This window comes from Antedon bifida, chromosome 10, assembly GCF_963402885.1.
Source record: "Antedon bifida chromosome 10, ecAntBifi1.1, whole genome shotgun sequence".
NCBI lineage: Eukaryota > Metazoa > Echinodermata > Crinoidea > Comatulida > Antedonidae > Antedon > Antedon bifida.
Genome location: NC_136235.1, coordinates 7373463 through 7389905, shown reverse-complemented (window position 1 = coordinate 7389905; position 16443 = coordinate 7373463). Strand labels below are relative to the sequence as shown.

General features: G+C 34.2%; 2 protein-coding genes across 3 annotated transcripts in view; both read left to right on the top strand.

Annotated features, from left to right (window-relative positions):
* The first annotated feature begins 1280 nt into the window (after positions 1–1280).
* LOC144853811 (SURP and G-patch domain-containing protein 1-like) lies at positions 1281–9716 on the top strand. The gene is made up of 12 exons (XM_078711651.1): positions 1281–1379; positions 2282–2474; positions 2888–3120; positions 3860–4033; positions 4530–4653; positions 4977–5074; positions 5465–5697; positions 6086–6251; positions 6779–6946; positions 7455–7539; positions 8164–8299; positions 8558–9716. The coding sequence occupies exons 2-12, from the start codon at positions 2296–2298 to the stop codon at positions 8582–8584; spliced, it is 1623 nt and encodes a 540-aa protein (XP_078567777.1). The 5' UTR covers positions 1281–1379; positions 2282–2295; the 3' UTR covers positions 8585–9716.
* A 1842-nt stretch (positions 9717–11558) lies between these two features.
* The window catches only part of LOC144853626 (peptidyl-prolyl cis-trans isomerase B-like), a 45218-nt gene continuing 40333 nt past the window's right edge, over positions 11559–16443 (top strand). Inside the window, exons 1-5 of one of the 2 annotated variants that reach the window (XR_013614399.1) lie at positions 11559–11769; positions 12686–12799; positions 13311–13404; positions 13949–14133; positions 14483–15472. Coding sequence is in view for 1 of the 2 variants with exons in the window: in XM_078711361.1 (XP_078567487.1) it covers positions 11629–11769; positions 12686–12799; positions 13311–13404; positions 13949–14133; positions 14483–14614 (666 nt within the window). In the remaining variant the exon portion in view is untranslated. Of the gene's footprint in view, positions 11770–12685; positions 12800–13310; positions 13405–13948; positions 14134–14482; positions 15517–16443 lie in introns of those variants that run through there. The other variant, XM_078711361.1, reaches the window with a different exon arrangement.

Sequence of the window (16443 nt, the reverse complement as noted above, 5' to 3'; positions counted from 1 at the left end):
CTTGCGGCATGGATTGGCGATTTATCTACCGTAAAACCTCGAAAAGTAGCCCATTATGAAAAAGGAAGCCCACCCAAGAGTACTAAAAAATGAAGAAGGCCAGGCCATCGGCTTCTTTTCGAGGTTTTACGGTAGTCATGTGTGTCTTCTTACATGTATCGAGACATCGCAGACAAAACAAGAAATCGGTAGCCGTTGGTGGCAACGTCTTGCTCATACGATTACATACAAGTAATGAATCTATTATTATTATTATTGTCTTTTCAGACTCAATGTTTTTTCAAACTGCATCTGAATTCCGTCTGGTGTTATTGCTGTCAAGACTGTTTCCACTGTAAGATGTGCTCGCGGTGCTTTAGGAAGAACGATTGTCAGGAGTTTCATTTGGATACAGTTTGTCAGCTCAGATATGAACCAAACAATGATATAGATAACTATAAAATGATTATATATCACCTGTAGGCCTAACAAAAACAACTTGAACACTGCTGGCTTATAGTGCACTGGAAGTATTCAATTATACGCGACCTTTTATTTTCGCGATTTGAGTTTCTTGTGTAATTTGTTGAACCAAATTGGCGAATGTCTTTCCATGATACCGAGAAGACAACTTTTATCGATGAAACAAATACTAGAAGCACAATTGAGGATTGTTATTTTCAGAGGACAACTTTGAAAAATGTATGAATCTTAATGGACAGTGAGTTGTATGGACAAACACAACTTTCATTAAAATGTTCGCAAATAATAGTAATGGCATATGGTGTAAATAAAAAAAAACAATACTGTTTTGCACTATAAAACGCAACTGTAATCGATACGAATTAACATCAATTTTGCCACCTTGAATCGCTGTCACATTACATTATTATTCTTATTGATTATATTTTAGTGGGAAAAGTAGTGGTAACATAGCGAACATCAACAGGTTATCCGCCTGATGCCATAAATGTGAACAAAAGTGGAAATGATGGCAATAAAAAATGACTGCATTTTTAAAGTAACTTATCCTCCGATACAGTCACGCATCATTATTTCCCTGAAATAAAGTATTTCACATAAGTCAATGTAATTATGTTTAGTCAGATTATTTATCAACATGAGTCTGGTGGTAACACTTTACGTACCGGTACTGGACCTACTGGTGAGTTGAGTACTCGGGTTAAGTATAATCAAAGATAGTGTGTACTACTAGTAACACTATCTTTGGTATAATTGCAGCTGCAGCGCGCTCTGCATGCTGACAACAAAGGTGGCGCTATTTTATTAATTCATTGAACAATTTATAAATAAACGAACGAGATCAGTTACATACAGAGAATAAAATTCAATTAGGCCTAGAATTCTAGGCCTACGTCTGGCTAGTTAGGATTTAAACGGTGATAATTTGGCTTGTTAACGTTTATATCGTTATTTATTTATTATTGTTTTTCTTCTTTTTTAAAAAAAACCCTAGGCCTATAGGGCAGGCCTAGGCCTAGGCTAGGCCAAGCTAGGCCTACCTAGCCTAGGCCTAGTAACGACCGTGTTGGCGTTTAGAAAGAATAGCAGCAGCACAGATGATCACCGACAGGTCTATAATAAGGCTAGGCCTAGACGCGTATATTCCTCTAGCCTCTAGGGGCCTACTAATTTTAGTTACTAATTTTGATACCTCCATCCACCCTTCTCTAGCTATAGGCCTAGAAGCCTAACCTAGGCCTAAGTATTATTATTATTGAAGGGGCCTTTATTATAATTATATCATATCATATCTTGGCCTAATAAAAAAAAAAAGGCCTAGGGTAGGCTATATACGCTAGGCAGATATATAATACCAACCCTACCTAGCCCTACTACATAGAGTATGCCTACTGCTGGCTTAGGCTAGATTGATTCGAGACATTATGCACTTGTCAATTGTATGACCCACTATACGACCCCCGGGAGAGGTGCGTCATTGGTGCGTCATTTACAAATAATTACTGACGCAGGGGTGCGTCAAAAAACCTAGATGGTACGTCAAATCAATGACCAATGGTGTGTCAATGTCCGTCACTTTACCACCCAAAATATCATAAAAAACATGGTCACAGTGCGTCAAAATGGGTGCGTCATGGTCACCTAAAGGTAAGTCACATTATTGACGCATGGGTGCGTCATGGTATTCATAAGGTATGACGCACATCGGACAAATGACGCACCTCTCCCGGGGGTCGTATAGTGGGTCATACAATTGACAAGTGCATTAGTAGTAGTTTCATTAATAAACAATGCTTTTTATTTTATTTCTCCAAAGCAGAAATAATAAACAAGATGGCATATCGTGCAAACAGAGGAAGAGGTGGTTTCCAAAGTAATAAATTGCAAACAATTAATCAGCAAGAAAAGATGCTTGCTGCAAAAAAGAAAGAAATTCTACTAAAACTAGAAGAGAAAAAGAAAAAAAAGTTGGCAGAAGAGGAGGCAAAACTTGCTTCACTGGCAACTTCAAGGTAGATATCAAACTTGGGGTGTTTTCTGATGACGATAAAGCGACGACAATAAAGATAAACATACATTTACAGAAAACAAAAGAATAATAATTTAGAAAAATGTCATCCTGGAACTGTAGGATAACTATTTATGTTGTCTAAATAATATTTTTTTAAATTAATCAAGTGATGTCATGGTCAATAATCAATAATATGAATCGTCACAGCATTATTGCTCTTACTAATCATGACTGCATTTGATTGAACATGTGAAAATATTATTTTCATCAAAGACAGCATAAATGGTTATCTTAATAGTTTTAGGATGAAAACCTTTGCGATGTTTTGCACTTTAAAAACTTAAAACTTGGTGTGAGATATCCCATTTTGTAAATGAAATTGTAGATTACTTTTTATTTTGTTTTTCTGAACAGCATCCCATTGCCAGTATTGCCAGCAGCAGCACCAGCTCCATCACTCAAGAAAAATGAGACGCCATCTCCATCTAAGCCTCAAAGTCAGCCTCCAAGTGCTGGTCAGAATACATTCAGTAATGATGGGAGCTTCTTGGAGCAATTTCGAAAGATGCAAGAAGCAACTGCTCGTAAGGAAGAGCAATCTCTCATCTCAATTGCAAACACAAATCCGCCACCTCCTCCTCCATTAGGTAAGACTGTATTGATGAAATAATTCTTGCTGTCATGTATTTCCTTTTATTTCAGATAGGTCATCCATGTAACAATACATACAGAACTAAAGAAAAACAAATCAGACATCTTCCACAATCACATCTAAAAAATGAATTTTCACCAATGCTGGTAAAGGTTGGATTGTGGAAGTACATTACATATGTTTTTAATTAAACCATTACGACTGTCATTTAATTAATTCGCTTTTTAAAACTATGAATGAATGCAGTTCCTCCAGTATTCATAAAATGAGGGAATGTTTTCTGAGTATCAGTATACTGAGTATTTATATGCAAAAGGTCCTAGCAATGTACCCATGTAAATGCATGTTTAATCATCATGAGTTCAAATAGACATGGTCCTCTGTGCATCCATAGCGACCACAGTACTACCATGATCAACACACCGGCGGAAGACAATCACATACTCTTTTTTAATAGTGTTCTTTATTGTGCACATATGCATTGATGTACAGTGTACAAACATCTTTACGTCCCATCCAAAGGATGAGGCCATGGGAGTTAAGTATATTGCCTATCAATAGATATATGACACAGATAGGCTACTCTGATATCCCTATACACCATTACGTATCGTTCTCACTACGGTTGGTTAATACACCCTGGCTAAGTTATTGTTATACTGTGTTATCATTAACCAGGATTTTGTTTTATAAACTTATACTCACTAATAATCAATTTGTTATTATTGGTACAGATTTACGGGTAGAGCCTCCAGCCCCCTTACCAGTCACACACTACCCACCTCCTCCAATTCCAAGTACATACACCAAACCAGCGGCACCAGTAGTGCCACCGCCTATGATGTTCTCAAAACCAGCAGTATTTCAGGATTCTGATAGTGACGAGGAACAAGACTCGTCAGGAAGAAGTAAGTATATCTATCAAGACAAATAAATCTCCATTTATTTATTTAGTATTTGGGGTTTGGCCAGTGGGTGCTCATTGCCGTTACACCAAGGTGGATTACATTGTAGTTGACAAGGAGTCCACTTTTTGTAATTTTACCCTTACCTAAAAAAATGTACAGTATTCAAATCAAGTAATAATTATACATTACTACCATTCAAATCGAATTCTATAAATAATATTTTGTATAAATTCTCAGCAAATATTTCACCAATTTACATGAATATTATAATTTAAATAATATTGCTATTTAGTAAATACTGAGTGATTAAGTTGAAAGCGGGAAAAGAAAATACCAACCTATAATTAATATTAATGAAAAAACATTTTCAATTTAAAAACCTTTTATTTACAAATTCTACTCAAAATTAAAATTGAGAAAGCCTTGGGTAGCTTTTCTCTTCTCTGCTTTCACCCCCTCTGGGGTTCATGTGCTGATACTCATAGGAGGCTTTAAGTCTTACCGCCAGAGGATCCTGACTTGAGAAAACTTATTGAGACATTTGCAAAAAGTGTAGCAGAGGGAGGAACAGTGATTGAAGACATAGCAACCAAAAACCACAGAGGAAACCCAAAGTATCGGTAAGGCTTGATGAAATCTGTATTCACACTACCAATGGAAATTACGTTAATTTTCTTGATTAATACTCGAAATACCAACGTTTGCAAATACCAGTACAGTATAAATGAGTTCTTACTGAATTACATTTAATACGTCGTATAACCAATGTACATGCCTTGAAAGATGAACTGGGTTATTTATAGTTACACACATTACGGTTCCACTGTCTTAACAGTAATGGTATATGAATACACAGAATTAATCCATTATATATATATATATATTAATATAATAAATGGTTTTAGTAAGGATTATGGCTCTAAAAACAAGTTTTTCTTTTTAGTTTTCTTACGGATACAAGCTGTAAACTGCATGATTACTACCGACAAAAAGTAGGTGAATACAGAATTGAAAAACAACAGGTGTTTGCAGATAAAACAGGTACATATAAATCAGCCTTGTAATAAGTGGCGTAACAGAGGGTGCAAAGGTGCCTGGTTTAGCACTCCTGGATAGTTGCATTGAGCTGCTCATGCTCTGAGGCCCCTGGGTTTAGCCAATGAGCGCTCGTAGCCAGTACCCCACTGCTTGTAATTAACAATGCAGAGGAATAGTAATTAAAATTTGATGTGTTAATTAATATTAATTTTAACTAACCTGACAGTATTTGACTGAATTTGTATCAACACAATATCAAGCCAACACAATATCAAGCCAACACAATATAAGCTTTGCAATTTAAATCATAAATCTTGGTTCACACTATGATGCAACAATTTTGGGAACCTGTATAAATATGATATTTATCTAAAAAACTGTTTCGGTTTCTAGTTGCATGGTTAGCTACTAAAGACAATCCATCATCTAGTCAACCTTCAAACGACGACTCATTCCAAGGAAAGAGGAAGCGCAAGAGCCGTTGGGGTGAAATTAATTCTGACATAGCTCCCCCTAAAGTAGCTGTTGGTACTTTAAGCGTTGCCTCAGTTATGAATCCTGTGGGAATGGTGGGAACGTCGGAACTTAGTGACGAACAGAAGAAGCAATTCATTGAGCAAAAACAAGTTTGTGTCTTTAATACATGTTGCCTTTTTAACAGTCCTACTAATAAACAACACACAATACTATAAGTAATACAATACAAATATACATATACCTAGGTTAGTCATTTATGCACTCTAGATCATTTTGGATTAATGTTGATCTTTTCCGTTTCATATGATAATAGTAGTCTTGGCAACTAATACAATGTTTAATTCTAGCGCTTTACAAACAAAATGATCCATAAAATATCTTAAGATAACCAAAAAATAAAAGCAGAGAAACAATTTACACTGCTGCTTTGAAGCTCTCATATGAGAGCTCACCGGAACAGTATATTAGTGAAAAAGCTGTCCTACCAAAATAAGAAGAAAAATTTGTGGATGATTAATATTATTTGTATACATTCAGATGCAAGCAATGTATGATGCAGTGATATCAAGACAGAAAGAACTGATGCAGCAACAGCAACATCATGAAGAATTGAAACGTCAATATGAATATGACAGCGATGAAGACACAGAGGGCGGTACATGGGAACACAAACTGAGATCGAAGGAGATGAAAAAAACTCAAGGTTCATTAATTATTTCATGTTAAAGTTCGTAATACAAAAAAGAAAAAATCAGATAAAACAATATATTTATTCAGAGTTGGTTCCCACCTGACGTATTATTTTTTTTCCTATTATGTTAAGGCAGAAATCATGAATAATACACAACCCTAATTTTTTTCTATGATAAGAATTACTTCCTAAATATAACTTAACCTAACCCTCTTAATAATCTATTTCAACTATTAAAATAACACGGATGATGTTGACGAGCATCGAACCCATGGCACCAGAAAAGCCTATACCTCTTGACCAACTGTTTGGCATGGCAAAACCTGTTGACATGAGGTATTTGATCTCTGTCCATGCTTTATATAGCGACCCCTATAATGTCATAATAATCTCATGAATTATTCATGATTTCTGCCTTCGTCTCATAGGAGAAACAATACTATATAATATATGCTACCTGGACGCCTATAATAGTCATCATAGCTGGCATTGGACAAAAAGGAGAAAAGAAAGAAATACTTTTTTTTTTCGTTGTGCAGAGTATGCTGAGAAGTTGACAACCTTTGGCAGAGGCAAGCATCACCTTGGAGATTTTCTACCACCAGAAGAACTTAACAAATTTATGGAAACACTGAATGCTTTGAAAGAAGGGCGAACACCTGACTACTCGGACTATAAGGAGTTTAAATTACAGGCTGATAACATAGGTAAAGAAATATTTTTGGTATAAAGGTGAGGATTCCGTAAAAAAAAGCCCATCTCAAAAAGAATCCATCCTCTGTGGTTTGCAAAAGTAATCTCGAAAAGAAGCTCAAAATCAAACCCACTGGGCTTCTTTTTAAGATATTATATGGGCTTCTTTTTGAGATAGACTGTATTTGAATGTCAAAGGAAATGTATGATTAATATTTTAATGACCTTTCAACCCTTAATTATCTCAACAATCAAGCCTCATATATTTATTCTACAATTTCCTGTTTTCCAAATGGTAATTTTATTGCATCTTTTCTTGTCTGCTGCTGCTGCTTGGAAAATATGTTAAATTTGCAGGGAATGTCTAAAAAATCCTAATATTAGTAGCAATTATTAGTAACAATATTTAAAGCATTCATTTCAATAAATAAAATGAAGTACATGGCAGAAATAAACCAGGCCCACAGCTTTCTGCTATTTGTTTGAAATTATACATTTTAATTATTTAGTTTTTGTGTGTAGGTTTCCAAATGTTACAGAAGCTAGGCTGGAAAGATGGAGAAGGACTTGGGTCAGAGGCTCAGGGAATAACCGCTCCAGTTAACAGGTGCGTCCCATACTAAATATTTAATGTTTATTAGTGGCAATATAATCTAGATATATTAATTGTTATCTGTATTCATATAAAAACATCTATATATCAAAATTATGATAAACAATGATATTAAACAGCCTAAAATCCCAGAACATGATTAGTCGAAAGGGCATCAGATGACTATGGTTAGTGAAGCAATTCATTGAGCAAAAACAAGTTTGTGTCTTTAATACATGTTGCTTTTTTAATATTCCTACTTAATACCACACAATGCTATAAATAATAGTACCACTAGTAGGTTTAGCCATAATGCTCTCATTGCAGTGAATTTCGCAACAAAAACTCTCAGTTAACAACATTTGTTGTGAATTCATCTGTTAATGTATTCAGTGAATAATGTAAGAACAAAGAATTATTTTGCAGTATTCTTTGCTAGAGCACACCATGAATCATCTTGCCTGTGGTGGTCAAATAGTGTGACCAAGGCTAGACATTTCATTCTCTGCACATGTTATACCCATAATTTATTGGTAAAGATGGAAGTGAAATTCACACACTTGTGTTTGATAGCAAAGTATAAATTAGCTAAACTAAAGTCTGGAATGGAGTGTTACAACTTTCATGTTTGAAATATAGGGCAGCACAAAGGTCAGACAACCAAGGCTTGGGTATTGAGAGGCCAGCTGACTTAACCAAGGAGGATGCCGATAATGAGTATGATGCTTACCGTAAACGAATGATGTTAGCCTACAGGTTTAGGCCTAACCCTCTGGTGAGTATTTACATTTTGTTTAAAATTATAATACATTATATCATGTTTTGTTTTGTAAAAAAAAAATTATGTTTCTGTAAAATAATAAATATATAATAATAAATGCCTTTAAATTTATTTATTTTTTAAAAATTAAAAAACATAATATAGCATAATTATTTGTTTTGGCTTGTTTACACTACTCTCCTGATAAAAATAATAAAATGATTTTTATCTTGGCATATACTGACATTTCCGTTTTTTTTTTTTTTTTTTCAGAATAATCCAAGGCGTCCTTATTACTAGAAAGATTGACAAGAAATGAACAGTTCTTTTTTATTAAATGTAGATATTTAATAAAATCAAAGTGGACAAACATTTAAATATAATACAGTACACATATGAACAGAGACTTTTATTAGCATACAGGTGGTATATTAGCATACAGGTGGTATATTAGCATACAGGTGGTATATTAGCACACTGGTGTATTAGTTAGTATACATTTTATTTATAACACACCTACAGTGTAAGTAGATTCTTGATTGGACAAGTGTGAGTCACATAATTTAAAGTAAATTTACTGTAGCATTCTCAAGAGTGCAGTATCGTTATGTAGAATTGAGTACTGCAGGGCCATACGCAGGGGGTTGCGACGGGTGCGTACGCACCCCCCAAATTGCAAAAGGTCCACATTTTATAGGGTCTTAAAATAAATCTGTAGTGTATTATACATTATATTATGAAAATGGTCCAAAATATATTAATCCGCACCCACCCAAATAAAATCCTGCGTACGGCCTTGTACTGTAATTTCGTTTTGCGTATATACATATGATATATATTAGCATACAGATGATATATGCATATTGGCATACATCTTGTGTATTAGCACACAATCATATACAATTTTGTATAACTTGAATTTTACATGTATATAATCTGACCTAGTTTGTATTCAAAATAACTGTGGCATTAACTTTTCCAAAAACTAGATTAAAAGGTTTTCACAATGTTATTTAAAGATGCATTTATGGGTTCATTGAAATTCTGATTTTGAGAAAGTACTGCTTTGAGAATTTTCTCCAATTCAATATATGGATATAGTTGTTCTCACACAAACATTGTTTAATATTGTAAATGCAGCGTTGTTTTATCAATGAAGGCCCGTCCTTTCCCTCTGAAAGATTACTGAAAATTAGTGACACTCCCAATTGATTGCTTACTGACCCCTTTCTGTTTTACAATAAATTCTGCCCGCAAATGCATTTTAAATAGTATAAAGAAATCTAGAGATATCCAGCAGTTTAGGATATTTGTTTGCTATTCCAGAAGTCTTTGTATTTGTTGGTTGTAATCTATGTTGATGTTGATATACTAATGTACAAGAACAAGTTTATTATTATGTTGTTAATTAAATGAATGATGATTAAAATGTTTTTAAGCTTTTGTTGAAGTTGAACATTTTAGTATATTTGTGTTTTTAGGTTACACATCAGTTCGGTTAGTACAGTATTGGTTGACATATTCAATTTATTTATTATTAAAAAAAAAAAAAAATTATAATTGTTTAGAATATACGAAACTGAACGGGAAAGGGCATCTAAAGTCGTGTGTGAAAATAGTACGTAGCTTTTCAATCCATCGCATCACCTTTATGGCACAGGTTTGAGAACCGTGCATTATTTTCCACCCATTATTCTGAACAACACATGCATCGAGAAGGAGTACGACAATTAAGACCATCTATTCAATTACCTTGTTTCAATTATGGTCAAAAAAGGGCAAATATACGTGGTGTACCGTAAAAGTACGACCTGATTTTATATATTGAATATTTATATTTATTCATGACGTCATACAAGACAGCAGATTATCTTCTGATCGGGCTGTTTTAAATAAAATATTGGTTTGGAAATCGTCTTTCGTCAGTTAAAATCTATCACCACTATTTATAATCTTGCGCTGTTATCAGAAAAAATGAAAACAATCTTGGTTATTCCTGTACTGCTTGTTTCTACTGACTACAGCAGAAAAAGAAAAAAAAAAGGATCAAAAGTGGCGAGACAGGTACGTTATTTTGTTTTTTGGTAAGCAATATGTCAATGTTCAGATCATTCTAGAGATTGTCGCTAACACAAGTCAACCACAAATGCCTAGGCCAGGCTTTTGTGAGGCCTAAATGCTAACATGGTCGATAATAGGCCTAAAGTATATTACAGTATATATATAAATCCAAAGGCAAATTACTGAAAAAAATGACAATGCTGTGGGTATCAGTGGCTGGATCTCAATGGAGATACAAATAAAAAAGCGAAAAGCTAAATCAAAACGATAAAGTAAACAGCCAGAAAAGTTAGCAGAGCTTTCGGGCAACACTAGCCCTTCATCAGTGCAAGTGAGGGAATTTGGATAAAGTCATAGCATATGACAGTATATATATAGTTAGTTATGTGATAATTTAAAACGATCCTTAACAAGTAAAAGTATATTTGAAACAACATTTTTTGATGATGAAAACTTCAACCTGAATCATGGTTGTGCAGGAATTCTTAGTATGTATGGCTAATGGTAAAGACACAAATGATTCTCGATTCTTTATCACAACGGTAGTCTTCATGGCTTGATGGAGAAAATTGTGGTGTAGTTACCAGCGGATTGGTATGCTTTATTGTAACACATTACGGTTTGCACTGTGGCTGATGTTATGTTCGTAACCATTCATAGTAAACATAATGAGTAACCATTTATTATGTTGATCTCTAAAAATAAATTGCAATTTTCAGGATGTTGTACGCACGGACGATGAAAGGTACACCAGTGGATGGCTCTACACCAAAGAAAGACTTTATCATTGCTGATTGTGGTGAACTTCAATTGGAAGTAGCCTATATTTTTTCCGTATGCGAAAGACCCCAATGGAAATAAATTATAATCTAAGCTTTTTTAAGCTGGAAATCGTCTATCAAACAAACTATTTTAATTACCACTACTGACGTTTAGTAAAACATTTTTAAAATAAGATGTTTCTCCCACCCAATGCACAACACTAAAATTAGTTTTATAATTTGAGATTAAATTCAAATCAATTCAAACTAGAGCCTTGTCAGTAAACATGTTAATCTGTATAAATGAAACATGACGTGACAGATCATTTAAGTATCGGAGGAGTGAAGTATTCTGGCGCAGTTTCATAAAGTTTTAGAACACTCTACTCTCTTGGTGGCAGCATTTCCTGAATACCGCCCTCAATACTAACTACCACTCACAACCAGCAGACAGCATCGTAATCGATCGAGAAAGAACAATAAGTTTGTACACCTATTCGCGACCCAGATACCATTTATTACATGTGGCACTTTCTAGCAAGAAACATGAAGGCTATCCTTGTTCTGTCTATCTTACTTGCTTCTCTGATATATCTGCTTCTGCCGACTGCAGCTGATAAATCAAAGAAGGGATCGTCTGGTGGACCAAAAGTTACAGATGTAGTAAGTATATTGTCTATTGTATGGTTAAGCTCTGTTTTGCCACATCATGAACATGACTTTCTGCCTGCTGCAGCACAGTTCAGTGTGCATGCCCTCTCTGCTGAGTTACTTCCGCTAGTTTGCAGCAGCGACATCAACCAACCAGCATAAGCCACCTGCTTTAAATTGATTATAAACATATTAAAATTATAAAATAGATTCTACTGCTGCTATAAATGTTGTATTGTTGGAGTTTTGTCCCCAATATATAAAAATAAATTAAACCTTTTTATTTTATTCACTTTTCGAAGAAAAATAACAAGATTTTTGTTATACTTATTAATTATATACTTAGGCTAACTAGTTTATGCCTAAGTATAGGCCAATATTATACTAACTAGGCTAGATGAGTGCAGAGACTGAATAATAAGCTTCCACAATGCATGATGGAAGGGTTTCGGAGAAAATGTCACAACGCGTACGTACATGATTTGTTGTTTGTACGTACGCGTTGTGACGTTTGCTCCCAAATCCTTCCCACCAATGGTGGCCATGCGTCGCGCACGCTATTTGCGATAAACCTTATATGATTGGTTAGATAACCAGATTCTTTATTTCTTCCCTACTATCTATTCTTTATGATCTAATTATAGACATGCGATGACATACAGATAGGCCTGATGGTTGAAATATCAACAAACTACTTTAGTCTTTACCATAGGCCTATATCCTAAGAAACGCCTCCGCTTTGAATAAACTCAATCCCTCCTTTTGAATAAACACCCTCTTCATAAATAAATTTCCCCTCAAATAAATGTTTCGCCTCATAAAATATAGAAAATATAATCACTTCATGACATTATTTGTACCCATTGCACTCCAAAACAAAACTATTCAATGTTTTTCTCTAAAGAATTTTATTGTTCCTATTTTACAGGTTTTTTTTGACATAGAAATAGGTGGTGAATTCCAAGGCAGAGTGGAGATTGGATTGTTTGGAAAAACAGTTCCAAAGACTGTAAAGAACTTTGTAGAACTGGCACAAAGAGAGGTGATTTTATGAAAGCATAGCAAGAGAGGGTGCTATAACAGGCATCTGCATTTATAGTATAAACAATTAACATGTAGAAAAGTAAACAAGTCCGTAGTGAGAGGTTAAAAACAGATGGGGCAAAGATGCTTTAAATTAATATAAATTCTGACGATCTCTGCTAGGGAATTGCGGTGGATAGTGAAAATTGAAAAAAATTTCAGACAAGGCAAGCAACTTGTCTGCCTCATGCTGGCCATGGCCCTGGTAAACATGGCAAAGGCAGAAAATGTAACAGAGCCTTAGTATTAGTAGAGCCTATAATGTTTACATATCGGGAACTACTTTGAAATAGGGAAGTTATAATAGCCCCACCTTGTCTTTGTTTGAATGAGCCCCGCTGAATTTGAAGCAGGTTGTGCTGTCAATTATATGCATATTTCAACCACAGAACCATGTATTGTATCTTTTCCCTATGAGAAGCAATGAAAGGATAATGTGTAGATAAAGCTTATTTTAAACACTTTTTTAGGGTAAAGAGGGCTACAAAGGCAGTAAATTCCACAGGGTCATCAAGGACTTCATGATCCAAGGTGGTGACTTCACTAGAGGAGATGGTACCGGAGGTAAGACTATTCACTGAATAAATAATGGGGAATTTATGTATCAAGTTTTTAAGGTTAACATAGTGTTAGTAGGCCTATTACATAGCCTATGTGAATGTGCTTGATTGAAATGGTGTAGTCATGTTATACATTTGAAATATAACATGTCTGACGTCACTCTCTATATTTTCCCCCCGAAGGACTATCCCCTAAAAAAATAAAATTGTAAAATGTTGTTAGGCAATATTTGTATTCACCATTCTCCAGACATGACAGAATATAAAATATTACTGTGAAATTAAAACTCAATATCAGAGATGTAGTAGTGAAAAATGTTTGATGAGTGTAAAGAAGTTGTGGGTGGATGTGAAAAAATAAAACTGTACCTTTAGGTACCCACCCAAAAGTCTCTTGTGAGGGTTCTGTGTTAAAATCTGCTGGCTAGAAGGCCTTGAATTAAGCTTTAAGCTAAGTGTACCTAAAAACCATTATACTAATATGTTCTGTTATTGTTCTTAATTTGTTGACACAACATTATAATAATAATTAACATTGTTCTGCACAGGCAAAAGTATTTATGGAGAACGATTTAATGACGAAAACTTTAAACTGAAGCACTATGGCGCAGGATGGCTTAGTATGGCTAATGCTGGTAAAAATACAAATGGTTCCCAATTCTTCATCACTACTATAAAGACCACGTGGCTTGATGGAAAACATGTTGTATTTGGAAAAGTTGTCAAAGGAATGGTAAGCTATCTTTGATGAAAACAAAAACAGATAAAAACATTTTGTCTGGTACCACCAGGGATAGCCCTCTAAATCCCCAAATGGAATTTACATTATTTACATTGCTAAGATACAAGTTATTAAAAATTAAATGCTGCAGGTAGTAGTAGAGATATAGAACTCGGATAAAAAGTTATGGCTTAGTAAAAATAAGTTTAAAATGGCCTAAATGCAATCCCAAATTACACATGAAATTCACGGATGATTCGGCCTCTGAAGCAGAGAACATGCAGGCAGGCTGGTATTTAATTTAACAAAAATTATTTTAATTACAATAACCCCTCCAAATTTGATTTGATTTTTTTTTTAGGATATTGTAAGAAAAGTAGAGAATACAGCTGTGGATGGCTCTACTCCAAAACAAGCAGTTATCATTGCTGATAGTGGTATAGTCGAAATTGACAAACCATTTAATGTAGAAAAGGCTCCAGCTACAGAATAAATGTTGCTTTTTAGATGATGAATTTATTTTTCATAAATGATCGGTTGAGCTCAGAGTTCACAAGAATTTACTTTTTTTGTTCATTTTTCTATCAAATTTTCTTCAAAAGAATTGCACGAGGTCGTCACCCAAGTTCTGTATAACATTTATCAAGCACTCATATTTTTGACCGATTTCTTGTGAAGAATAAGTTTATCATCTATTAATTAACAAGCTGTAATGAATTTGTTGTAATTGTTTTTTTTTTATTTAAACTCTTTAGTAATCTTTTTTTTTAGTCTTTTACATAATATGCATTTAATTTTACACTGAAATTAACGATTATTGAAAGTTTTATTTAATTTAGACTTCCAATATTTTACTATAATAAATGAATTTTTGTATTTGATAATTGAATATCGATCAATTGGACAGCCATCTTTAGTTTTTTTAAAGACTTTATCTGTATGTCATACTTTGTGCCATGTCTGCTGCCAGCAAGCAATAACATCAGTGTTCATGTTAATTTGTGAAGAAGTGTGATCATGTGTAATCTTGATAGTTTCATTTTTTTTTTGCAGTCAGGCAAACATAATGAGTACAGTTCTGCTAATGTACACTAGGTACTATGTAATATAATACCATATATATTTATATGGCCTGTCATTGGTGAAGTAGAGATGTGTGCAAACAACTATTTTTTTGCGGTATAAAATCTTTTTGAGAAGAGAATAGCATAATACCTAGTATTTACAATCTCAAATATCTTTATGCAAAGATCAATGTATTCAATATGGTCTTCTTCCCCTAATGATGAGAATCTTACTGTTATAATATGTATGTACATGTTACAGTTTAGTAGTATTGTAATCTTATTATGTTTTCTTCTAAAATAAACTGACTTCTTTCTGGTAAAAAGTTGATTTTGTTTGATTACTGTCTCAATTAAATTTTTTTTTTTACAAAAGCTAATTGTGAAATTGCAGACTTGTAATAGGGTCGGTTTCTGCTGAATAGTGCTTGATAAACTGTTTATTTCAAAATGGATTTAAAATATAATTTTTATATAGACTGAATTTCTAAATTGGTGCCGTTTAAAGCAGTGGGTGGTTGTCGATGGAAACCGATGGGATCTGGACGTGCCCAGCCGGTTAATTCAAATGTTACTGCAGTGTAGTCAATCAATAATAGTTATTTTGTGTTGCAGCTAAAAGTTGCACAGTAATAACCAGCGTTCAAACACTGAATCGATTGGATGTTTTTAACCATTATTGTCAGGCTGCCATTTAACTGGTTACTTAAAATGTGTCCTGTTTCTTCTTTTTTGGGTTAATTTATTCACATAGTTAATAACCAGTTATTTTTTTGCAGCAGAAACAGGACATAGTTGAAATGTGAGAAAATAATGCATGGCAGATAATACAAAATTAAGGATACACCTTTATGCCTACCAATACATACCAATATATTTGGCCTGATCAGGCTTAATTTGTTATCCAGGTAACTTGGTTTCAATGGCACAGTTACTGCTAACGTTGGTCGGTAGTAACAAGCCAGGTAAATGACTGAGCATTAAGGCCAATTTACACAGATGAGCAGTAATGAGAATAAAAATGTAGAATCTATGTTATTCCTTATGACCATTTACACACACACCACTCCGGATAGATACAGACTCTAAGACAAGCTACGCGGTTTTCTGCTTACTGTTACTGCTCGTCTGCATAAATTGGCCTTAACAGGTCTTGTCATGTCTATTTACAGATCATCATAACCTTCTGATTGTAAGAATACATTAGTTCTTATCTTTGTCTAAAATACATTATTCATGCTACTACTACTACCTAAGA

Coding starts and splice junctions, on each gene's coding strand:
- LOC144853811 (XM_078711651.1), top strand. CDS start 2,296: ATGGCATATCGTGCAAACAGAGGAAGAGGTGGTTTCCAAAGTAATAAA. Junction 4,654..4,976: donor AGAGGAAACCCAAAGTATCG/GTAAGGCTTGAT, acceptor TTTTCTTTTTAG/TTTTCTTACGGATACAAGCT. Junction 5,698..6,085: donor AATTCATTGAGCAAAAACAA/GTTTGTGTCTTT, acceptor GTATACATTCAG/ATGCAAGCAATGTATGATGC.